We start from the raw sequence: 21886 nt of genomic DNA, 5'->3' as shown, positions 1-21886 counted from the left end.
GTTCACTAGACCACTAAGGAAGAAATTTAAGGAAATCTCTGCAGTGGGAATTTTAGGAGCAGTTATTTCTCAGAACAGCAAATAACATTGTAGAAATTTCAGTGAACTTCTCTGGGAACAGCAGCTGAAGTCTAGGGTGTATCGAGCCCTCTCAGGATTTCATTCAAGTCTACTGGATGTGACAGCCCCAGAGGTCTAGAGGTCCAAGATTCTCCAGCCTTCTAACCCTCTGCCGACAGTGCATAAATATCTGTTTATGACCCCATGCTCTAAGACTTCTGGTAGGCTGCTTGAAAAAGCCTTTCTTCTCTACTGAGAATGTCTTCCAAAAGAATGAGGATCTCTTAGGTCCAAGCTCCATATGAACACAAGCTCCGTATGAACACAAGCTCTGTGCACACACCCATACCTCACTGTAATGCATCTGTCTTAACTGGATAGAATAAGCCCCTAGAACATTCAGATGAATTTGAAAGAAAAGAATGTCAAGGAGGGCACTAAATGTATCAACATTTGTCTGCAAGTGAGACTGCAAAGTCATTGCCGTCCTATTTCTATCAGAACGGGTTTTGCTGCCGATATCCATGGCAGCAACACCAAGAAGATAGATTTGAACAAGTTTCAGCACTGGACATATTAGAAGATTCACATCTAGATATGGCAAAAAGAAAATGGCATTAGGCAGGGCTTGAGGAAAAAAATCATTTTCTATATAACAGCAACATGATGGTTGGAAAAGTACAAAATCAATTGATTGCTTTGTTATGTAATTCCAAACAAGAATGATTGCTTTTCACCGACTTGACAGATTTCTAAAAACTGGCCAGTTGTTTCAGTACTGTATTTATAGTCACTGTTTTGCAGAGAGGAATAAGCAGCTGCCTCAGAGGTAGAGTGGTGTGGTAGAAATGCAATGTAGAATCCTGGCTTGGAATCTACATGACTATTTCTGTCCTGTGTGAGCTCAAACAGGTCACCTCACTTCTCAGACTCAGTTTCCTCATCTGTAAAATGAGAGGATTGGGCTAGGTAATCTCTAGGATCACTTCTAGTTCTAAATTCTATGGTTCCATGATAGCATTTAAGAAAGAGTTTGGGGAGATGCTAAGATGAGAGGGTTTGGTCTTTGTTTTTATTCCAGAGCCTGCTAGAGTGTGAGAAAAGGGACAAATGGAAAGGAAGACAGGACTGAAGCTTTGTGAAATATATGCATGCAGTAAAAAGACTTAAGGGTGAGGACTCTCATGTATTGCTGGGAGTAATCAGACTGTACCTGAACCATGTTTCTATTCTGCTCAACTAAGCAAATTCAGGAATTGGAAAGAATTTCCTACCATATTGTTTTGGCCTTAGTCCTTGCTGAGCCAGAAGGTTCTAGCTAGAAGGCCTAGATCTAGGTTCTAGATCAAAGGGAGGTTCCTTTTGCCAGATTTTATGAAGACCTTTACTTCTCTAAGTCTAATTTTCTGCTGTATTTTTGTGCGTGGTGTATTAAGGTGTGTGGGGTGTTCAGGGAGGACTAGTACTTCTGGGGTGGGGGTTGCTAACCTCTTTTCAGGGCTGCTTATCCACATTCAGTGTCCACCTTTCACCCAACTCTCACCTGTGGATCCAAGAAGCTATAGCACATGCAGCAGCCATACCCTGATAAATCATGAGTTAAACTAGGTTGAAAATAACTGATGGACCACAAACCTGAAGGTGTTAAGGAGATGTCTACCCCAAGCATGTAAAAATTTCCCCTAGCAGAGCAATTTGTTCCAATGGCCATGAAGGCAGCTGAAGCAGGCACTATGAAGTGCTTAGAGCTTGATCAGACATCAAAGGTGCCAAGGTCATCCACAATACCCCTGGCCATCTTTGATGACTCTGAGAGAGTGAGGCTGATGACTTTGTGCAAGTCTGCCTCACTTAAATCTAATTCATATGCAAATCAAGACATAAACCATACTATTTAACTATTTTATCATTTTACTATGGTTTTTTTTTTTTGCTATTTTTCCTGCCTTGACATCCTGTGGCAATGGATGAGTGACAAAGCGACAGGTGCAGATACACTGGGAGCGATAGTTACAACGTTGAGCACACACAGTATAGGCCATAGGATCATCTTCTCACTGGATTGAAGTAGCAGTGAGATTTGGCAGCCCCTGGGTGCCTGACTATCCTGCTTACCTTCAGGCCTGAGCAAGGTGCTAAAAAAAGTGCCCTAACAAATGTCTGCTTCATCTGATCCTGGCCTGTTTACTGTAGTAGACTATAATTCCACCCTGCAATTGAAACATACAAAAAAATATATGAAAACTTTTGAGAAGATGATTCCATTCACTATTGGTATATGAAATGTGTGCACACTTACAGCCAACATGAAATCCAGCAGACCTGATAGACAAACAATTCTTGTGAGAAAATTCAGCAGGTATCACATCCAAATAGCAGCCCTGAGTGAAACAAGGTTGGCAAATGAAGGCAGGATTACCGAAGTTGGATCTGGATACATGTTTTTCTGGAGTGGCCACAGTAAAGGCGAGCACCATAAAGTTGGTGTAGGTTTTGCAATCAAAGCTAATATAATCAACAAGCTTGTATGCCTCCCCAAAGGAGTGAACGACAGGCTCAGGATAATGTGATTGCCACTTGCTATACTACCATCATCAGTGCATATGTTCTCATAATGACAAACTCTGATGAGGTCAAAGAAAAATATTATGAAGGCCTAGAGATTCTGATCATCAAGGTGCTGAAAGAGGATAAACTAATAATTCTGGGTGACTTCAGTAGCAGAGTAGGCATAGATTACCAGGCATGGCAGGGAGTCCTTGGAAGGAGTGGATCAGATACAGCAAGGCAATGGTCACTTGTGGATCTTGTGGATCTCATCACCAATACTGTCTTCTGTTTGCCTAAATGCAATAAAATGCCAAGGACACACACTTGCAACAAACATGGGCTTTTAATAGACTATGTCATGGTAAGAGGAAGAGATGGGATGTGAGAGTGCCTAAGGCTGTGTGTGATGCAGAGTGCTGGACCAATCTTAGACTTATCATCTCCAAGCTAACACTAGTATTCAACAAAAAATGGTGCCCTCCCCCCAAGGCAAGATGACTACCAGAAGACAATGTCAAGAGATTAGAGTACTTCTCGGAAAGTGAAGAGTTTGTTTCTAACTTGGAGAGAAAGCTGAGCCAATACTTTTGGCAACAGTGGAGCAGAAAAGGAGTGGGCAACTTTCAGGCACAACAATTACTCATCTGGGCCAGATCACTCATAAATGTCAGCATTAATTTGATAAAAATGATGGAGAAATTCAGAAGCTGCTAAACAAAGATAAGACTTTCACAGGATTTACCAAGAGGACAATTTGTCCATCTTTCTAAAAAGGTAGTGTTTAACTCCATCAAAAGTAAAGTGCAGACAAAGCTTACAGAGATGTAGGATTCTTGGCTCAGTTAAGAAGCCAGATGAAATTCAGTTTTATACCAACAGCAGAAATCCAAAGCACTCCTACAAAGTGGGACATAGATACTCTTGAGGCCTTTCTAAAGAACTTTGGAATTGATTATGAGATATGGGAGACTGGCACAGTACCACCCAACATGGCATGCTCATATCAGAGAAGGTTCTGTGCCCTATGGGCAAAGCAGAAGCTCAAAAGAAATTCCAAATATTCCTGCAGACTACTTGTGCCTGACCTGTGGTAGAGCCTTGTGAGCTCATATTGGTCTGATCAGCCACAGCTGGACACACTCTACGTTGACTCCAACATTATGATATCACTTTGGTCCTCTGAGCACAAAGGACAGACAATAACAACAATGTCTCTCTGTGTGTGTGCTGTACATATGCACACATAAGTGCAAGGCAGCCCTATGCTGTAATGAGAGAAGTATCATATTAGAGACCAAAGAAGTAATCTCCTTTATCAACGTGCCAGCTTTAGCCAAAGTCTTGTGAGACTGTCAGATTTGTTCAGTGACTCTCCCAAATTAGACTTCTTTAGAGTTTTTCAAGGCCTGTCATCACCTTCCTCACCATCAATGATTTGCCCAGGATCTGACCCACCAAATGTGTGAGTCTACAGACACTTTGTCATTCCCTGGCACTTATCATACATAGACAATCTTATTATCAAGATTTGTGTTGCTCGCTGAGTGAAGGTCTTAGGGATCATAGAGCAGCCAAGAGCATACAATGCGATGGGAGTGCACAGCAGTAGCCATTTTCATTTGTGATTTGTCATGCAAAATTAGCTTTTAATGCAGTCTGTGATTTTGGAAAGGGAACCTGTAGGCATTTCTTTCAGATTGGAAAGAGGAAATTTCAGAAAGGTTTGTTGTGAAGAATAATAAATGCCAGTGATTGCAAAGGACTTTTCAGAGTGCTAAACAAATGCCTGCTGATAATGGAAAAAAGATGAGAGAAAGGAAGGAGGGAAGGTGGGAAGGAGGGAAGGTGGGAAGGAGGGAAGGTGGGAAGGAGGGAAGGAAGGAAGGAAGGAAGGAAGGAAGGAAGGAAGGAAGGAAGGAAGGAAGGAAGGAAGGAAGGAAGGAAGGAAAGAAGGAAGGAAGGAAGGAAGGAAGGAAGGAAGGAAGGAAGGAAGGAAGGAAGGAAGGAAGGAAGGAAGGAAGAGAAAAATAGAAGGAAGAAGGAAGAAATAAAGAGAAAAGGAAGGAAATAAAAGAAATAAGGGAAGAAAGAAAGAATATTCTTAAGTGTGAATGAACCAGCTATTAACTCAAGATAGAGAATGGTGAGAGTGGGTAATTCATAATCAAATTTATAATCAAACCATTTGGAAAGATAAGACATTTACATTTTTTGAGTACTGTTTAGAGAATGGTTGTATTCAATTAAACCAGCATATGTTAATCACCTACTGTGTACCAGGCACTGGACTGGGTGTTCGAGATTTCAAGAAAAAAATGCAACACTTCCTGTTATCAAGGAGCTCACTTTCTATGATCTCCAATCAAAGCTAGAGCAGAAACTGTTGGAGTTGGAAGGTTAACAATAGACTGATTTTTTTAATTAATCTTTTCTATTAATAAACATTTTTTTCTCTCCTTCATCTTTAGAAAAAAAAGAAAGCCAAAACCTTTGTAACAAATTAGTACAGTAAGGCAAAACAAATGCCCACATTGGCCATGACCACAATTGTGTTTCTCATTATGTAGCCTGAATTTTTCATCTCTCAGGAGGCAACTAATTTTTTTAAACAAGCATTTATTAAATGTCTACTATGTGCCAGGCATTGTGCTAAGTGTTTTATTGATCTGTTCTTATTTTATCTGCACAATTGTGGGAGGTAGGTGCTATTTTTAGCCCCATTTTACAGATGAGAAAACTGAGACCAACAGAATTAAAGTGAACTAAACAATATCTAAGGGCAGATTTGAACTCAGATCTTTCCAACTCCAAGTCCAGGGTTCCAAATCCACTGTCCAACCTCTTCATTGTCAGGCACTCTGGAATCTTTCTTGGTCATTGCATTGCTCAGGCTTCTTAAGTCCCTCAAAGTTTATTTTTACAGCATTGTTATAGTATAAAATTATTTGCCTAAAGGCTTACCCCTCTCAGCATCACTTTATACAAGTTTTCCAAAGCTCATCTCAAACTGTCCCTTTCATAATTTCTTACACCATAATAAGTGTGATATTACCTTAATATATCATAATTTATTTAGCCTCAATTGACTCCTTCCTCACTTGATGGACATTCCCTTAGTTTCCAGTTATTTTCCATTGCAAAAAGAGCTAATCTTTATGCATATATACATAAATGTGCTTGCATGTGTGTGTGCGTGTGAGAGAGAGAGAGAAAGAGAGACAGAGACAGAGACAGAGAGAGAACAAGAAAAGATGGAAATGACCTATGTATAAAAATAGACGGATGGATGAATGGATGGATAGGTGGATGAGTACATGGATGGATGGATAGATGATGATGATAGATAGATAGATAGATAGATAGATAGATAGATAGATAGATAGATAGATAGATAGATAGATATCTTCCAGGGTTCTTGTGAGGACCAAATGAGATGATAATTGCAAAGTGTTTAGCACAGTTCCTGACACATACTAGGCATTTAAGTATCACCTTTTATTATGAGAACTTTGGGGGCCAGTTTCAAATTACTTTCTAGAATGGCTGAACTAGTTCATAGCTCCACCCACAACTTCACATCTCTATGAAGAGATAGCAAGAAAGCACTGATCTGCTTTCAGTGAATTCAAGTCATGAGATCTGGATAAACTACATGCCTGAGAGAGGTGCAAGGTGGCAGAATGAAGAGTGCTGGGCCTGGAGTCAGGAAGACTTGACTTCAAATTTAGCTTCAAATACTTACTAGCTTCATGACCCTGAGAAAGTCACTTTAATCTCTGTCTACCCCAGTTTCTCCATCTGTAAAATGGTAATAATAATAGTACCTACCTCCCAAAGTTATCAGGATCAAATGAGATGATATTTGTAAAGTGCTTAGCATGATACCTGGCACATTGTAGATGCTTAATAAAAGCTTGTTTCCTTGTTTTCTTCTTTCAGAGCACTGACAATATCAGAGGTTTTGATTGTTGAGTCACTGTCAGAGGTCATTAGGAAATCACAAGGGACAGGAGAGGCATCCCAGAAAGGGTAAATGTATCAAAGGAAGAGGGGAAAGGGATGAATACACCAAACTATAGACCAGTAAGCTTCACTCTGATTCCTAGCAAAACTTAAAAATGTATTATTAAATGAAGGGTAAGTGAGCATTGAGGAAAAGGGACAGTGATGAAGCCAGCATCAAAAACAGGTCGTGCTAGACTAATTTCTTCTTTTGACAGGTGTATAAGCCTGGCATACCAGGAAAGTGTTGTAATTATAGGATGCCAGGATTTCTGCAAGGCATTTGACACTGTCTCACAGCAATTCTCTGGACAAGATAGAGAGGGGGGCTAGATGACAGTGGCTAGATGACAGTAGATTCAGGACTGGATGAATGATTGGACTCAGAGTAGTGATCACTCACCCCAAGGACTGTAAATAAAATGCTGGGGCATAGAACCTAGGGAAAAGTAGTCCCAGATTTCCTAGAGGTAGATCCCAGGGGATGTGTATGTGCTCAGAATCTTCAAGATCACTTAAATGCTGTTATGCTCTCACTGTCTCTGTCTCTGTCTCTGTCTCTCTCTGTTTCTCTCTCTCTCCCTCTCTCTCTCTCTCCTCCCTCCCTCTACTCTTCTCTCTTCCTCCTTCTCTATATCTCTCTCTTTCTCTCTCCCCCCTTCCCTCCTTCTTTCTTCTCCTCCCCTCAAACGACCATATATACACTTATCCATTATGTGCCTCATCTCTGCATTTAAATATTTGCAAGCTCTTTGAGGGTAGACTTCTTTTTTATCCTTGTATCCCTAGTGTCTAACACAGTATCTAACACACAATAGCCTTTTAATCAATGTTTCTTGAATTGAATTTAATTGTTGGTTGAATTGTTGGGTTCAAGTAGCATCAAGGAGAACTATAAGCAAATAGGATAGTATGTAAAGCACTTTACAGATCTAGAGACTATATAAAATTCAGTTCATGTTATTGTTGTCAGTAATACATGAGTGAACTCAGCTTTGGTCCTTGTTGTAGACACCCTAACCAGACAGAGTTTGTATTCCAACTTTCGCCTACCCCCTCCAAACCACACCCCCGCCACCTCACATACCCACACCCACATACTGTGGCAGGCCACTTGTCCACCAGAATCCGTTAAAGCTGTGATCAAGTGGATATGGAAGAGAACAAGGAAGAAGAAGAAAAGGTGGAGGAGAAGAAGGATTTATTGGGAGAGGAAGTCAGGCAAGATGCTCGATTTCAGGTGGTCAGGGCTAGTAAGGTTTTTATTCACCCTGCTACTCTTATTAATAGAAGAATAATATCATCTAAAGCAAGGGAACTGGCTGAGGGTAACAATGTTAATTAATTAATTAATAGCTAACATTTCTGTAGACAGTTAAGATTTTTAAAAACATTTGAATATGCATCATTTTCTCAATTTACCCTTGCAATAACGCTGGGATAGATGGGAGTGGGCAGCTAGATGGTACAGCGGATATTGCACCAGGTCCAAAGTCAGAAAGACTTATCTTCCTGAGTTCAAATCTGGTCTCAGACACTTACTAGCCATGCGATCCTGGGCAAGTCACTTAACCCTGTCTGCCTCAATTTCCTTATCTGTACAATGAGCTGGAGAAGGAAATGTCAATCATTGTAATATCTGCCAAGAAAAACCCAAATGTGGTCATAAGGAGTTGGACACAGCTGAAATGACTGAATGATAACAACAAACTCTTGTTCATTGATTGTTTACCTACTCATGCCTCCCCTCCCATTACAGAACAAATACACTAAGCTCATTTATGGATAAGGATGCTGAGACTTAGGGAGACAAAGATGCATACCTGTTAGCACAGAGTTAAAAAGTATCAAACAAAATGGCCACCATTTTCAAGGAATTACTGGATTTATTTCACACATCTCTTTCACCTTCCCCCAACACACACACACACACACACACACACACACACACACACACACACACACACACACATACATACACACCACAAATCCACTCAGTAAATCCCGTAAACAGGGGCCATTTTGTTTTACAGCATCTCCTTTGCACCCAACACATTACCTTACAAATAGCTGCCTAGTAAATACTTAGTGATTTTAATTTAATTGATGGGAATAATGACTGGATTTATGATTTCACTGATATAGGGAACTCCAAGATGAGAAGACTTCCTTTGCCAATTTTGGTTTGGCATCTGCTTGGCAGCTGATTGTCCTAGAGGTTTTGAGAAATTAAGTGACTTGCCCAGAGTCACACAGACACTATGTGTCAAAGGCATGAATTGAGTCTAGGTCTTCTTGGCTTTGAGGTTCGTTCTCTATCCATTATGCCATATTGCCACTTGAACTTTATTGAATTTAATAGGGTCTGTCCCATTGGCACAGCAAGCGTAAATATGGGCATACAAATATACATAATATCTAGAGGAGATAGTAAGGAGATTGACTTCACTGTAGGGAGGGATATAGTTTGATAGATAAGATGTGGACAAATTTTGGAAGACTTTGAAGTTTAGGTAAGAGTTTCGTCCTGATACAGTAGGTAACAGGGAATCATTGTGAGTTCTTGAGTAGACCAGTAACCTGATAGTTTAGCAAGATTAATCTGGTATCAGGCTTTGTAGGATAAAGATGGAAAGGAGGAAAGGGTAGAAAAACTAATTAAAATTAAAAAACCCAGGAAAGAAGAGATAAGGGACTATACTGTCGTGTTAAGAATGAAAAGGAAAGGAAAAATCTGACAGTCATTGAAAGTAAGAATTCCCCTAGTGACAGATTCAATGTAGAGACAGAAAGAAAAGATAATGAAAAGATAATGAAAATAATTTGAAGTGGGAGGTAAAGACACTTTTGATGTCATAAACAGTTTCATCTTTAGAGTTGATTTTGAGGTGATAATGAGATATCCAACAGAAAATGTTTTCTAGGCAGCTAGAAATAGGGGATTTGAGCTTGGTTAAGAGGCTAAAACCAGAATTAGAAATATAAGAATCATCTTTTAAAGGTGATTGTTGAAATCAGAAAAGAGAACAACCTCTCAGAGGAATATGTTTCTTTGGAACAGATGCGGGTGTTTATTTTTTTTTCCATCTTCATATTTCCCATGCCTAGTACAATATTTTGCCCATGATGAGCACTGATCATCATGCTTGTTGGGTCAATTTGGAGCGTAAAGAGAAAGTAAAGGGTAGAATATCAAACGAGCCGTGTAGAGGATCTACAATTGGGGTGCAGGAGGAGAAAGGATTAGCAAAGAGATGAGAGAACCAAGATAGTTCCATTTCACAGAAGAAAAAGCCATTTTCAAATAGGTGAGGTGGGGTGTCCAATAGTGTCAAATGCTACTGACAAGCCAAAGAAGATGAGAATGAGAGAAAGCCTTAAGACTTGACAAGAAAGATGCCAGTGGTGATCGTTAATAGTGCAATGTCAGGAAAGAAACAGGAATAGATTGAAGAAGATTACAAAGTGAATGGATGGCGAAGAATTGAAGGCAGTAAATATAGCCTTCTCATCTAAGTCTGACAGAGAAGAAGAGAGAAATAAGACCATCGTTAAAAGGAACAGTAAGCCCAAATGATGGGAATTTTTTAAAGACAAGCAACATTTGACCATGTTTGGAGACAAGAGAGAGATTGCAGAAGTGAGAAAGGGGACAAGTAGGGAATCAGGGTCCCTCAGGAAGAACAGGCATGGATGAAGAGTGAAGATAAAGAAGTTAGCTTTGGAGAGGAAGAGAGATTTCCTCTATGACTGGAAATAAGGTATAGAGGATAGATGGTGAAACATATATTTTGAAGAGAATGAAGTCCAGTTGGTGTCTGATAGCCTGGATTTTTTTTTCATGAAATCCACTGAGAGTGAAGGTGAGGGTAGGTAGGTCTCGAGTTTAATGAGAAGAGATGGCCAGAAATAATGATTGCGTAGGCAGTTATCCTTAGAGTGCACATGAGAAATATTAAATAAATGGCCAGCATCAGCAAGGGTCAAATGGAAATTTGGCAGCATCCCTTTGCAGAGGGTCGCATTTCCATGGTCCTGTGTTTTTCTCTAGCTACACTTGTCAGCCTGGAATCAGGAGCAGAAGAGTCAGTGTGGATGATCCAGCACAGTGAGTTTACGTGACAGGTCCAGCAAATGGGTAAATGAATAAATTAAAATCAGAAGCCAAATGATCTGATTGTGTGCGTATACATACAAGTACACAATATGCATATATACATGCATACACATCTGTGTATACACATGTATGTATACATATATGTATATGAATATGTATGCATACACATATGTGTGTATATAGATAGATATAGATATATATGAAACCAAACCAAACCTAACCACAGGGGAATTCAAAATATGGAAATCTTCTTTGTTCAAGATACCATCTAAGATGTTTCTGAAGATTTTTCTACCTGCAGAATAGACTGTTTTCCCCTTAAATTTGTCAGCTAGCCCTGTGTGATTTACTGATGTCTTTGCCTCAGGGGTTAGGTCATTAAATCTTTACTTCAGTTTAGCAATTTAGAGGCTAGCCTAAGATAATCCTAGCAGTGGGCAATCCAGTAGGACCTTTCCAATTTTCAGGACCTAGGGCTAAAATTAATTTAATTTTGTCCAGCAAGTAATTGCTCCTGGTGGGAGCTTCACCATGGCAGACCCAAGCCCAGAATTCACCATGATCATGATGGAGTGCCCTTTTAGAAGGTGTCATGTGGTCAATATCCCCATTCTGAGTTATTCCCAGAAGGCAGAGTGAAACTAAAAAACTCCTCTACTTACTAGTTCAAATTTATGTTGGCATATGTGAGAATGGAAACTGTTTCTGCCACATAAAAATAAAACAGTTGGTTAATTCGACCAACCAATTCAATTCAGTGAGTCAGTCAGCAAGTATTTATCCAATTCAGCACACTAATCATTTTTCAAGCAACAATTCTGTGCAAAGCTCTGTGACAGAGGCTGAAGATACAAAGACAAAATGAAAAGGCAGAACCTGCCCTTAAATTTTGGGATAGAGGGAAGGGACTGTGGCTTTTATACAGATTAATAAATGCAAAGTCATTTAAGGAATGAGAGTATCAGGAAAGACTGAGAGAAAAATAAAGAAACCAGTCATCTTATTGAACTAAGTACATAGTTGACTGAGTGAACCAGTCAGGTAAGTCAGAGCAATCAACTCCAATTCAGAGAGACATAATCTTATAATTTGAGGAAACAAAAATATTCTTTTTCTTATTAAAATTTTAATGATGTTACTTGTTTTTGTATCACCTTTTTCTACCAGTGTAGTCTTCCCTCCTCCATTTACCAGTTCTGTATGATGAACAAAAAGAAAGAAAAAAAAGTATAGCAAAACTAACCAAGACATCAGTGAAATCCAACATGGCATGCTGTGTTCCATATCCAAAGTCCCTGACCCCTACAAAAGAAGGGGGCTCCTCATATTTCTTCTTTTGGGGGACAAATTTGGCCATTATAGTTACATAGCATTGTTTTGATTCTTTGTCACTGCTGTCCTTTCCACTTAGTGATATTTTAGGTATTGGGTATGTTGTTTTCCTTGTTCTTTTCTTTTTTCCAATTAAAGGTAAATGTCTCTTTAACCCAAATTTTAAGATGGATTTACCACGTCAGTAGAAAAAAGAAATCAATATTTATTCTCTATATTTGGTGTAAGCATATTCCTAATTCAACTAGAATATAGGCCAATAACTTTTTTTTCTTAGTTGAAGTTGAGATATAATACAGCATGTGGCCTGGAAGCAAAAGCATACCTAACTGTAGGCTGGGTTTGGATCAATGACAGGGAGTATTTCAAGGTTTCACTTCAGCTTCACTTTGGCTGACTTCTGTCATATGGGATTCTCCAGAAGTGAAGGGGTAGATGGGAATGTCCTACTCTTGAAAACTCATTGTGGCATGGTGATTAACTCTGGGTTATCAATGACAATGCCAAAGGAGTACAGGCTTTGAGAAGTCCTGCCATATTGGAAATACTTCACATGTGATCCTCATGACATTATGGTCTGCTTTCTGAGGATCAACTTGGCTACAAATAGACAGGTTTAGTGTCAGTAGTCTAGTCTCTAGTGAAGGACATTTATTTTTGGCAATGGTGACCAATGACACCTAGAAAAATGCAAAATGATCCTTGGTCCCATGCCATCTTCTGCAACTTTGTAATAATGGTGATAGAGAGATAGAAAACAGGAAAGAAAGTGCTCAGAATCACAATGTGAGAAACATATCTGGATTGCACCAAATACACAAATGAGGTCCATACTGAATATGACACAGTTTTGAGGTCATTGAAAGACTGAGTCTCAAGATATCTGAAAGAAGGAACAATATTGAATGCTTAAAAAACTCACAGATGTAATTCAGGGATGTATTATCCCTAAAAGGCAATCAAAAGAATATGAATAATATTAACAATTCATTCACTTAATTTCTCATCTCTACATAATCTTTGAGAACATTCTACATATATATGAAAGGCATCTTTAAATGAAAATATGAGAAGGAAACAGGCAAATATCTGCAAATTATATTCTATGGCATCCAACTTCACAGTCAGACAACTGACAGAATGGAGAAGGCAATACAAGATTCCATCACAAATTATCCAATTCTGATGAATCAAAGGAATGAAATGCTCACTCTTGCCTTAAGGACTATATGACTATGTTATAATGAAGAGAACTGTATTTGGATCCAGAGAATCTGGTTGAATCCCTGGCTCCCTTGCTTATTTATGACCTTAGGAAAGTTATTTAATCTCTGTAACCCATGGTATTTCTCTTATGTAAACTGAGGTTGGGTTAGACAGTTTGCAAAGTTCCATTCAGGTCTACATTTTATGACTTAATGCAAGCCCAAACGATATAACCAAATGGGTTTAAAACCACCAAGGTTGCCCTGCATACAGATTCATTTGGAAGTGTAAGGACTGCTGAACTGAGGACCTGATCCAAAATATCAGTTAGACAACTGAACCCTCCTATGAGGAGATGCTATCTTGCTTGAAACCAAAGCACATATTATGTACATTTCACTTTAAAATGTACAATTTCTAACATAAATTTAGTCATCCTATAGCTGTGCCAAGTCATCTTGCCAGCTCATTTGAGCTAGTCCTTAAGGTTTATGAGGTTTCAATTAACTAGATTTACTAATGTTATGACTAAATGGATGTGACCAGAAAGTATGGCATGCAGCACTATGTATGTAAATTCGTGCTTTATTGTTTAACATTTATGTTCCAAATTGAAAAATCAATAAAAAAGAAACTTAAAAAGAAATCAATGGCCAGAATTTTTTCATTGAAATACCAACGCTACAACCACCTCCACTGGGAAAATAGCTCAGAAAAGGAAAAAAGAGAGGGGGCATCATTTTTGGATTATTAAGATGAGAGTGAAACTTGGATATTTCCCCAGTGAAACTATGGGATCATAGAATTAGAGACACAAAGAAGGAAGTGACTGTAGAGTCATCTAGTTCAATCCTCTCATTTTATACTTGAGGGACCTGATGCCCATGTAAGTTAGTGACTTGACTGAGGTCAAGTAGAATGAATGAGTGAGCATTTATTAAAGCTTTGCTACATAGGCAGTGATTTGAACTCAGGTCCAGCAACTTCAACAATTTACTACTTATTTCATAAATGTGCAGGCACTCACTGATTACATAGTAATTATTTCAGTGTCATCAAAGAAATAGGTATATTCTTTATCTCCCTTCACTCACTCTCCATTTAGTTACCTTGGTGTGGTAGTATAATTGTTCAGTCAAGTCCAACTCTTCATGATCCCATTTGGACTTTCCTTGACAAAGATATTAGGTTGGTTTTTCATTCCTTCTCCAGCTCATTTTACAGATGAGGAAAGGAGGCAAACAGGGTGAAGTGACTTGCCTAGGGTCACACAACTAATAATATTTGAGGCTAGATCTGAACTCATCTTCCTGATTTCAGGCCTGGCACTCTATCAATTGTGCATGTCACCCCTATGTCTTTACATGGATGGTTGTTGTTGTTTCATTCTCAAAGAGTACCATGACATCAAGAAGGTGATGCCATGAAATGCAAGTGAATTGGATTTAACTGAGGAAGGGCTGTGCAAAGTCACCAGCCTCACTGTCTCCTCTGGAACCATCTGGGTCTAGTGGCCAGATATAGATCAGGATGATCAGAGATGACCCAGGATGCAACATGGATGGATACCCTATCTGGAAAGCACTATCTCCTCAGCTTTCCCTCTAATGATGCCTAGCTTCCTTCAAAGTACAACTCCGGAGGCTCCTCATACACAGGACTTTTCACTGGTACTCCATGGAGATATTGTTCTCTCCCTCTAGAAATGAATTTGTATTCATATTTACTTATCTATGTACATGTACACAATAAACCACAAACCCCTTGAGGACAAGGACTAAGGTTTTGTCTTTGCATCCTCAGTGTCTAATGAATGTTTGATGAATTGAATTGAGATTAGAATAGTTTATCCTACAAACTCAATTCACAAACGTCAAAGTCTCTGCTTCTTCATCCCAACAGCTCTACTTCTTGCCACATCTGAAAGTGACTTTCTTCCAGTTTCTCCAGGTATTTTATCTAGACCTCTTCTCCATAATTATTTCATCTCCTTCCTACCACAGTACTTGCCTTCCCTTCACACCAGATCAGTGGTCTCACTCATAAAGGCACTTCCTCCACACAAGCAGATACTATACTTCTGATCTTTCCATGACCTTCACAGAGCACCTATTCAATGCGTTGAAGCCTGTCTGGGTGGTTTGCTGCCTATGCGCTCTCTCCCCCTCTGTCTTACTCTCCCACTTAGACATGTTCTTGATGATGCAGGCAGCATGGAGTAGTGGGGCAGACCCATCTTAAGGTGTGACCCATCTTAAAATCTTGTCTCTGAAACTTGCTGAAAGTCTTGCTCTACATCTCTAGGCTTCAGTTTTCTCACCTGAATTCAATTAACAAGCATTTCTTAAGCATCTGCTGCGTGCTACGCACAGTGCTACAAAGCTGGTGATAAATACAAAGAATGAGACAATTTCTACTTTCAAGGAGTTTGTGTTCTATCAGGAGGGACAGTACGTACTTACATACGTATATACAGAATAAGCACAAGGTAGATGGATATGAAGTCATTATGGAGGCACCAGAAATTGAGGAGAACCAGGAGAGGCTCTGTGTAGAACAAGCGTTCTTCATCTGGGCTCATGGATCCTCAAGGGTCCCATAGAGAGATCACTAACAGATTGATAAACTTGAATGGAGAAAATAATTGCAATTTTATTTTCAATAAACAACAAAGTTTTACATTTCCTTTGATTATGAATGTTTTAAAAAATTGTTCTGAGAACGGAGGAGTCTGTCAGCTTCACCAGACTACCAAAGAGGTCCATGAAGTAGAAAAGGTTAAGAATTCCTGGTGCAGAAGGTGGCATAGAAGTTGTGTCTCTAAAGGACAGATTCCACGAGACAGAGGGGAGGTAAAGACAGGAGGGCATTCCAGGCATATGTTGTTCAGTCATTTCAGTTGTGTTCTACTTTTTCTGATGCTATTTGGGGTCTTCTTGGCAAAGATCCTGAAATGGTTTGCCATTTCCTTCCTGAGATCATTTTACAGTTGAGGAAACTAAGGCAAGCAGGGTTAAATGACTTGTCTAGGGTCACACAGCTAGTGTCTGAAGCTGAATTCAGAAGGAGATGTCATCCAGACTCTAGGTGGGTGCTCTATCCACTGTGCCACCTAGCTGTCCCATTCCAAGTATTATGGATGGTCAATGCAAAAGCACTGAAATAAGGAATGAGTATCATGAGTGAGACAGAAACAAGGAGAGCTGAGCTGGGTTATAGGATACAGGGAGAGGAACGATATTTAGGCTTCAAAGATAGGTTAGGGCCAAGTTGTGAAGGGCTTTAATTCAGAACTTTGATAGCTTTTGTTCCAGAACTAATAAGGAGCAAGTGATTTTTTTAGTGGTGCCTGGTTCCCCTTTTGGCGGTAGGAATGGGGTCCAGATCTGTGATGTCAAAAGGACATGGAGGTCCTGGGAAGGAATTAACAGCTCACCTGAAATGTAGTATCTTCTGAGAGTTGCTCAGGGACTTGACCCCCAAGGCAATATGTCTTAGAGATGGGATGTGAACCAAATATTCCTGATACTCATCCTGATCCTGAGGCTGGTATGTTGCCTCTTATTCACCTGGCAACTTGCAGGTTCTTCATAACCTTGACTTAATATGTATATATAATATTATATATAACTTGACTTCATAATCAAGACATGTCTTGACCATGGTATTTTTATAGATAAATCTATAGCTTTCTACATGAATGATCCATAAATACACACTTAGATACATTTATACACACATATTTCATAATGTGTATATGTAATATCTATCATAGGAAGCAAGTTCCTTGAAGGAAGGGATTCTTTCATTTTTGTCTTTGTATCCCACTGCCCAGCACATCAGCACATAGTAGGGACAGTGAGGAGGGGTCTCTAGGTTTCAGCAGACAGCCAAAAATGTCAAGGCAAAAAAGGTTAAGAATCCCCTATGTAGAAGGTGGTGTAGGAGTTTGATAGAGGGATCATATGAGGCAGAGGGGAGGGAATAAGGAGAATGAATTCCAAGCATGGGAAAGGGCCAATACAAACTCACAGGGATGAGCATGATGGTCAAGGAAGAAAGACAATGCCAGTTGACTTGGCCCATTTAGGATGCTTGAATGAATTTCATCAGAGTATGAAGCTGTCAGAGGGCACTCCCTCTGCCAAGGCAGGGTTCTCATCCTCACCACCTGCTCTGTAACTCATGGGCTCACAGAGCTGCCTGGGACACGGAGGAATTAAGAGATTTGTCCAGGCTTTAAGAGGCAGGGCTGGAACTTGAGTCTTCCTCACTCCGTATACAAGGTTAGGTTAGAGTTAGGGTTTGTGGAGGACTTTGCACGTGATTTGATACTTGCAACAATCTCGTGAGGTTCCCACTATTATTATCCCCATTTTACCAATGAGGAGACGGTGGCAGGGAGCAGATAGGTGCCATGCCCAGGTTGGTAAATCTCTAGGGTCAGATTTGGACCCATTTCTCCTGACTCCAAGCCCAGCGCTCTTTTTCCACTGAGCCACCTAGCTGCTCCGTACATGTGTGTGTATGTACGTACAGGTGTGTGTATGTCTACAGGAGGCTCAGAGGACCACGGAGCTGGAATTGAAGGACACAGCAGAGGCCGCTTTGGGCGACCCCCACTAAGAGACACAGACAGACAGACACACAGAGCTGGGTAGACAGACAGATGGCTATGGGGCAGACAGGTGCAGGTGCAAAGATAAATACAGAGAGTAGAGCTAGCTAGACAGGAGGACGGAGTACCGAGGGATGGATGGACGGAAGATACAGAGACGGCCGGACAGACGGCCAGACAGAAGGTTCAGACACAGAAGCACCTACGTGGAGGGTGAGACACCAGCACAAAGATGGGAGCACAGGGAGGCGGGCAGATACAGACAGGCGAGACGAAGGTATAGACAGACAGAACAGACAGAACAGAAGGACACCGAGGTCCGCACGCACGCACACCCGGCCCGGCCGCAGCTGCCCCGCGCTCTGCCCCATCCAGCTACCAGCGCCAGGCTCGGCCTGTAGGGGGCGCTCTCTCGCCGCCGCAGGACTCGGGGGAGGCATTGGCTCCTCCTCCGCCACCCCCTTTCCCCGCTGAGCGCGCGGGCCGCCGTTTTCATCTCCCCCTCCCCCGCCCCGTCCAGCCCCGCCCCCTCTCAAGCCCGGCAGTTGGCACGAGCACGGGCTGCCGGGAGGGCTATCGGGCGCGCGCCTGAGCCCTCGAGCGCCCGGGTACTTCTGCGCCCTCCCGCAGGCGCCCGGCCGGCCACCTCGCTCCTCCCCGCCACCAGCCCTCGGGCGCGCGCCCCCCTCCCACCGCCCCCCTCCCGCCGCCTCGCGCCCTCTCGCCCCCCGCCCGCTCTCCGCGCACGCGCGCCCGCTCCCGGCCGGGCTCCTCCGCCTCAGTCGGTGTCAGACGCTCACACGGCCGGAGCCGCCTGAGCCTCGGGAGCCGCGTCGGGCCCCGGCGCTGGGGGAGAGCCGAGGGGAGCGCAGCGAAGCCGGGGAGGGAGGGAGGGAGAGACCGAGAGACCGAGAAAGAACGAGCCGGAGCCGCAGCCGGAGCCGGAGCCGGAGCATGGACGTGCCGCCGCGCCTCGACCCTGCCCTGGGCAGCCCGGCCAGCCCGTGCGAGGACGTGATCAAGAACCTGAGCCTGGAGGCCATCCAGCTGTGCGAGCGCGACGGTGGGTCCGGGGGTGGGGGGGCGGGGACCCAGGGCTGCCTGGGAGGAGGGGCACGGCACGGGGGGAGGCTACAGCGGGGGCATGGCGCAGCGGGGGGGGGGGGGCGAGAGGAGGGGCACAGCGGGGACCACGGCGGGGTATCAGAGGAGGGGCACTGTAGGGAGCACAGCGGGGGTGGGGGGGGCAGCTCTGTGAACCCAGGAGGAGCGGCACAGCTGTCGTGGGGGGCTCCTTGAAGGAGGGGTTCGGTGACAGGGGCTGGGGGCCGGCCGTCAGGGCTGTCGAGTACAGACACTGACCCACAGCGCAGGGAGCGGGCGAGAGCCAGGGCACGGGTGGGGAACCAGGGGGTCCGCGGGCTTTCCAGGGGCACAGAATGAGGGGTCCCCAGGGGGCGGAAGAGGGATCGAGCTGAACCCGAAGGGTAGCTGCTCCTCCTCCCTCCCCTGGAGGTCTTTGGTGACTTTCCCGGGCTGGAGCTTGGGGCCACCCGGGCTGGGCACGCGGACACACTAGCACACACACACTCACATTAGCCCCCTCGGAGAACAAAAGAGCCGAGCTCTCCCCTTCGGAGCGCAGCCCCCTGCCCCTCCTCGCGCCTCTGCTGCCCCTTCTCCGGCAGGCAAGGGTCGCCTGGGGCACCGGCCCTTCCCGACAGTGTGACCTTGGGCGAGTCACTTGGCCTTCTGGTCCAGGAGCCTCGGCTTCCTCCGGTGCCCGAGGGTTTTGAGCGCAGTGACCCAGCAGCCGTAGGTTCTGGTGCCGGCTGCTGCAGGCCCGATTTCTGCCCGGCCTGGATAGGGACATACCCGGAGGATCGCGCGGCTTCAGCTCTACGTGCCCAAACTTACCCTTTGTCTGTCAAAGAGTTTAAACCGTAGGACTCCCACCCGCCATTTCATTTGGGTGCTGACCAGGACGCGTAAGCGGAGGCTCCAGCTTCAGCACCACGGACAGAGCCAGCCGCAGGTCTGCAGAGACAGTGAGCAACTAACTGTCAAAGTGGCCTAGCCCAGCTGGGGGAAGGCGGGTGCCAGGCCCAGGCCAGTGCCTCCTGGATGCTGACAAAGTTCTGTCTCCTGAAAGGAGCAGCATTGGCAAACTGTTACTCTGTTCAGTATGGCGAGTGAGGCCACATCTGCCTTAAATAGATGTCTGGGGCAGTTAGTGCTGTTCCAGTCACGCAGAGCAAAACTTTATTTATAAATCATCTCGAGCTAGTCAGAGAATGGTAAAATTGTGCGTTTGACTCAGGAGAAATAATTTTGGTGTTGCTACGAAGATAATGCTGTCAGTTATGAATAAATTTAGTGTTAATTGTGGATAGATGAAGATTACTTTGAACAACTTCTAGCCAAGGTGGTGCACAGATTGGAAGTAGTTAACATTTTGATAGCCAAAATTATTTTGATATATGATCCTTGTCTATTAGTGAGCAGGGGGTTCTTCTGTCCAAGTAATTGAAAGGGTGATAAATTGGTTAGACATTTCAATTCACTAGAGGGTTTAGGCAATTTAGAACCTTACATTGATAAAAGTAAATAGAGAAACAAGATGATCTTTGCTCTTGCAAAGAATATTTGCATTTTAAAGTTTATTTCTCTGAACCGTGGTAATATTTTGTCACATTGTAGGATTCACAGATTATTGTAACTTAAAATTTTCATTTTTTATTAGTAGTATATTATCCATCCTAAATGACTAGATTTATTTCACACAATAAGGGTTTCTGATTTATTTTGTGCTACTCATGAAATGCTCTTTTTATGCCATCATATCAAAATACACTTTTTTTGTTCTGTGTATATATTGGTTTTGAGAGAGAAAAATTTGGAATTCAAGAAATATAGATTTCATTTTTATTTACTTTATCAAATGCTTATTGCTATAGCAACTGAAGGAGACAATTCAATATTTCACTGTGTCAACCCATTAATCTCAGCTTAAAACTGAATTCTTCTATACATTTCAGGGAATATTAGGGAAAATGAAGCTTTGGTTAAATGTTTACAAATGCACAGTGCCACAGTAGGTCAAAATTATGCTTCCTTTCTTCTGAATAACAGATGTATTGTTTTGGTAATGTGAGTATGGTTGCTTGCACATAATATAGACCTAACTGGACAAATCATAAAATATTTAATTTTTTTAGGGTCATCCCCAAGCAATGCTCTGAAAGAGTGCTAGATGTTTTAGATTTCTAATTGATTCAATATAGACTGATGAAGTAGTGTTCAACTTTATAAAAAATAGCTGTTATTCTACTAGTCCAAAGAGTTGACCTATTTGAAAATGGATTAGAATAAAGAAATAGCCCATACAGAAAATTTACTTGAAGATAAGCAACTACTCTTGTAATTATGCTTTATAAACTAATGCTCAGGAAACTGAATGTACAATACCATCTGCAATATTTTAAAAATAATAAAATATAATGAATTTTAAATAGCAACAATGTTTGTTGCTTGTTGAAACTGTCATTTAAATACCTCATGCTAAAGCATAGTTTTTATGTTAGTACATTTTTAATAAGAAGTAGGTAAGTGTTCTACCCTCCAGTTATCTTCACTTCTCCCAGTCTCCTAATTCCTTCCCTCTCTTTTCTTCATCTATAATTTAGAAAGGACCAGTTGACACAGGCATTATAGCCATCTTTTTGATTGGCTAAATTAACTCCTGAATATTTTTATAGGTTATATAAACAAAGTATTTCTGATGTATTGCCCTTTGCATCACACTTTTAGTTTATCACTTTATTACTCTTCCTACTCTTTTACTCCATTAATCTGGACTTGCTTAATGCTGTACTGTGAAAGTAAAGTAGAGATTTAAAAAATGCTCTTTAGAATTTGAACAAAATATCTGAGGGATAAAGAAAGTGCAGTTTAACTGCTGTATATGCCTTTCTTTGCACTATTTTTACTCATCTAGATAT

General features: G+C 42.0%; 1 protein-coding gene across 1 annotated transcript in view; it reads left to right on the top strand.

The window, feature by feature from the left end:
* The first annotated feature begins 18638 nt into the window (after positions 1–18638).
* Positions 18639–21886, top strand: part of PHYHIPL (phytanoyl-CoA 2-hydroxylase interacting protein like) — a 71123-nt gene continuing 67875 nt past the window's right edge. The window contains exon 1 of the mRNA XM_072628906.1: positions 18639–18948. Within this exon, the coding sequence (XP_072485007.1) occupies positions 18840–18948 (109 nt within the window). The 5' untranslated portion in view covers positions 18639–18839. The remainder of the gene's footprint in view (positions 18949–21886) is intronic.

This window comes from Notamacropus eugenii, chromosome 1, assembly GCF_028372415.1.
Source record: "Notamacropus eugenii isolate mMacEug1 chromosome 1, mMacEug1.pri_v2, whole genome shotgun sequence".
Taxonomy (NCBI): Eukaryota; Metazoa; Chordata; class Mammalia; order Diprotodontia; family Macropodidae; genus Notamacropus; species Notamacropus eugenii.
This window is presented reverse-complemented; position numbering and strand designations above follow the sequence as displayed.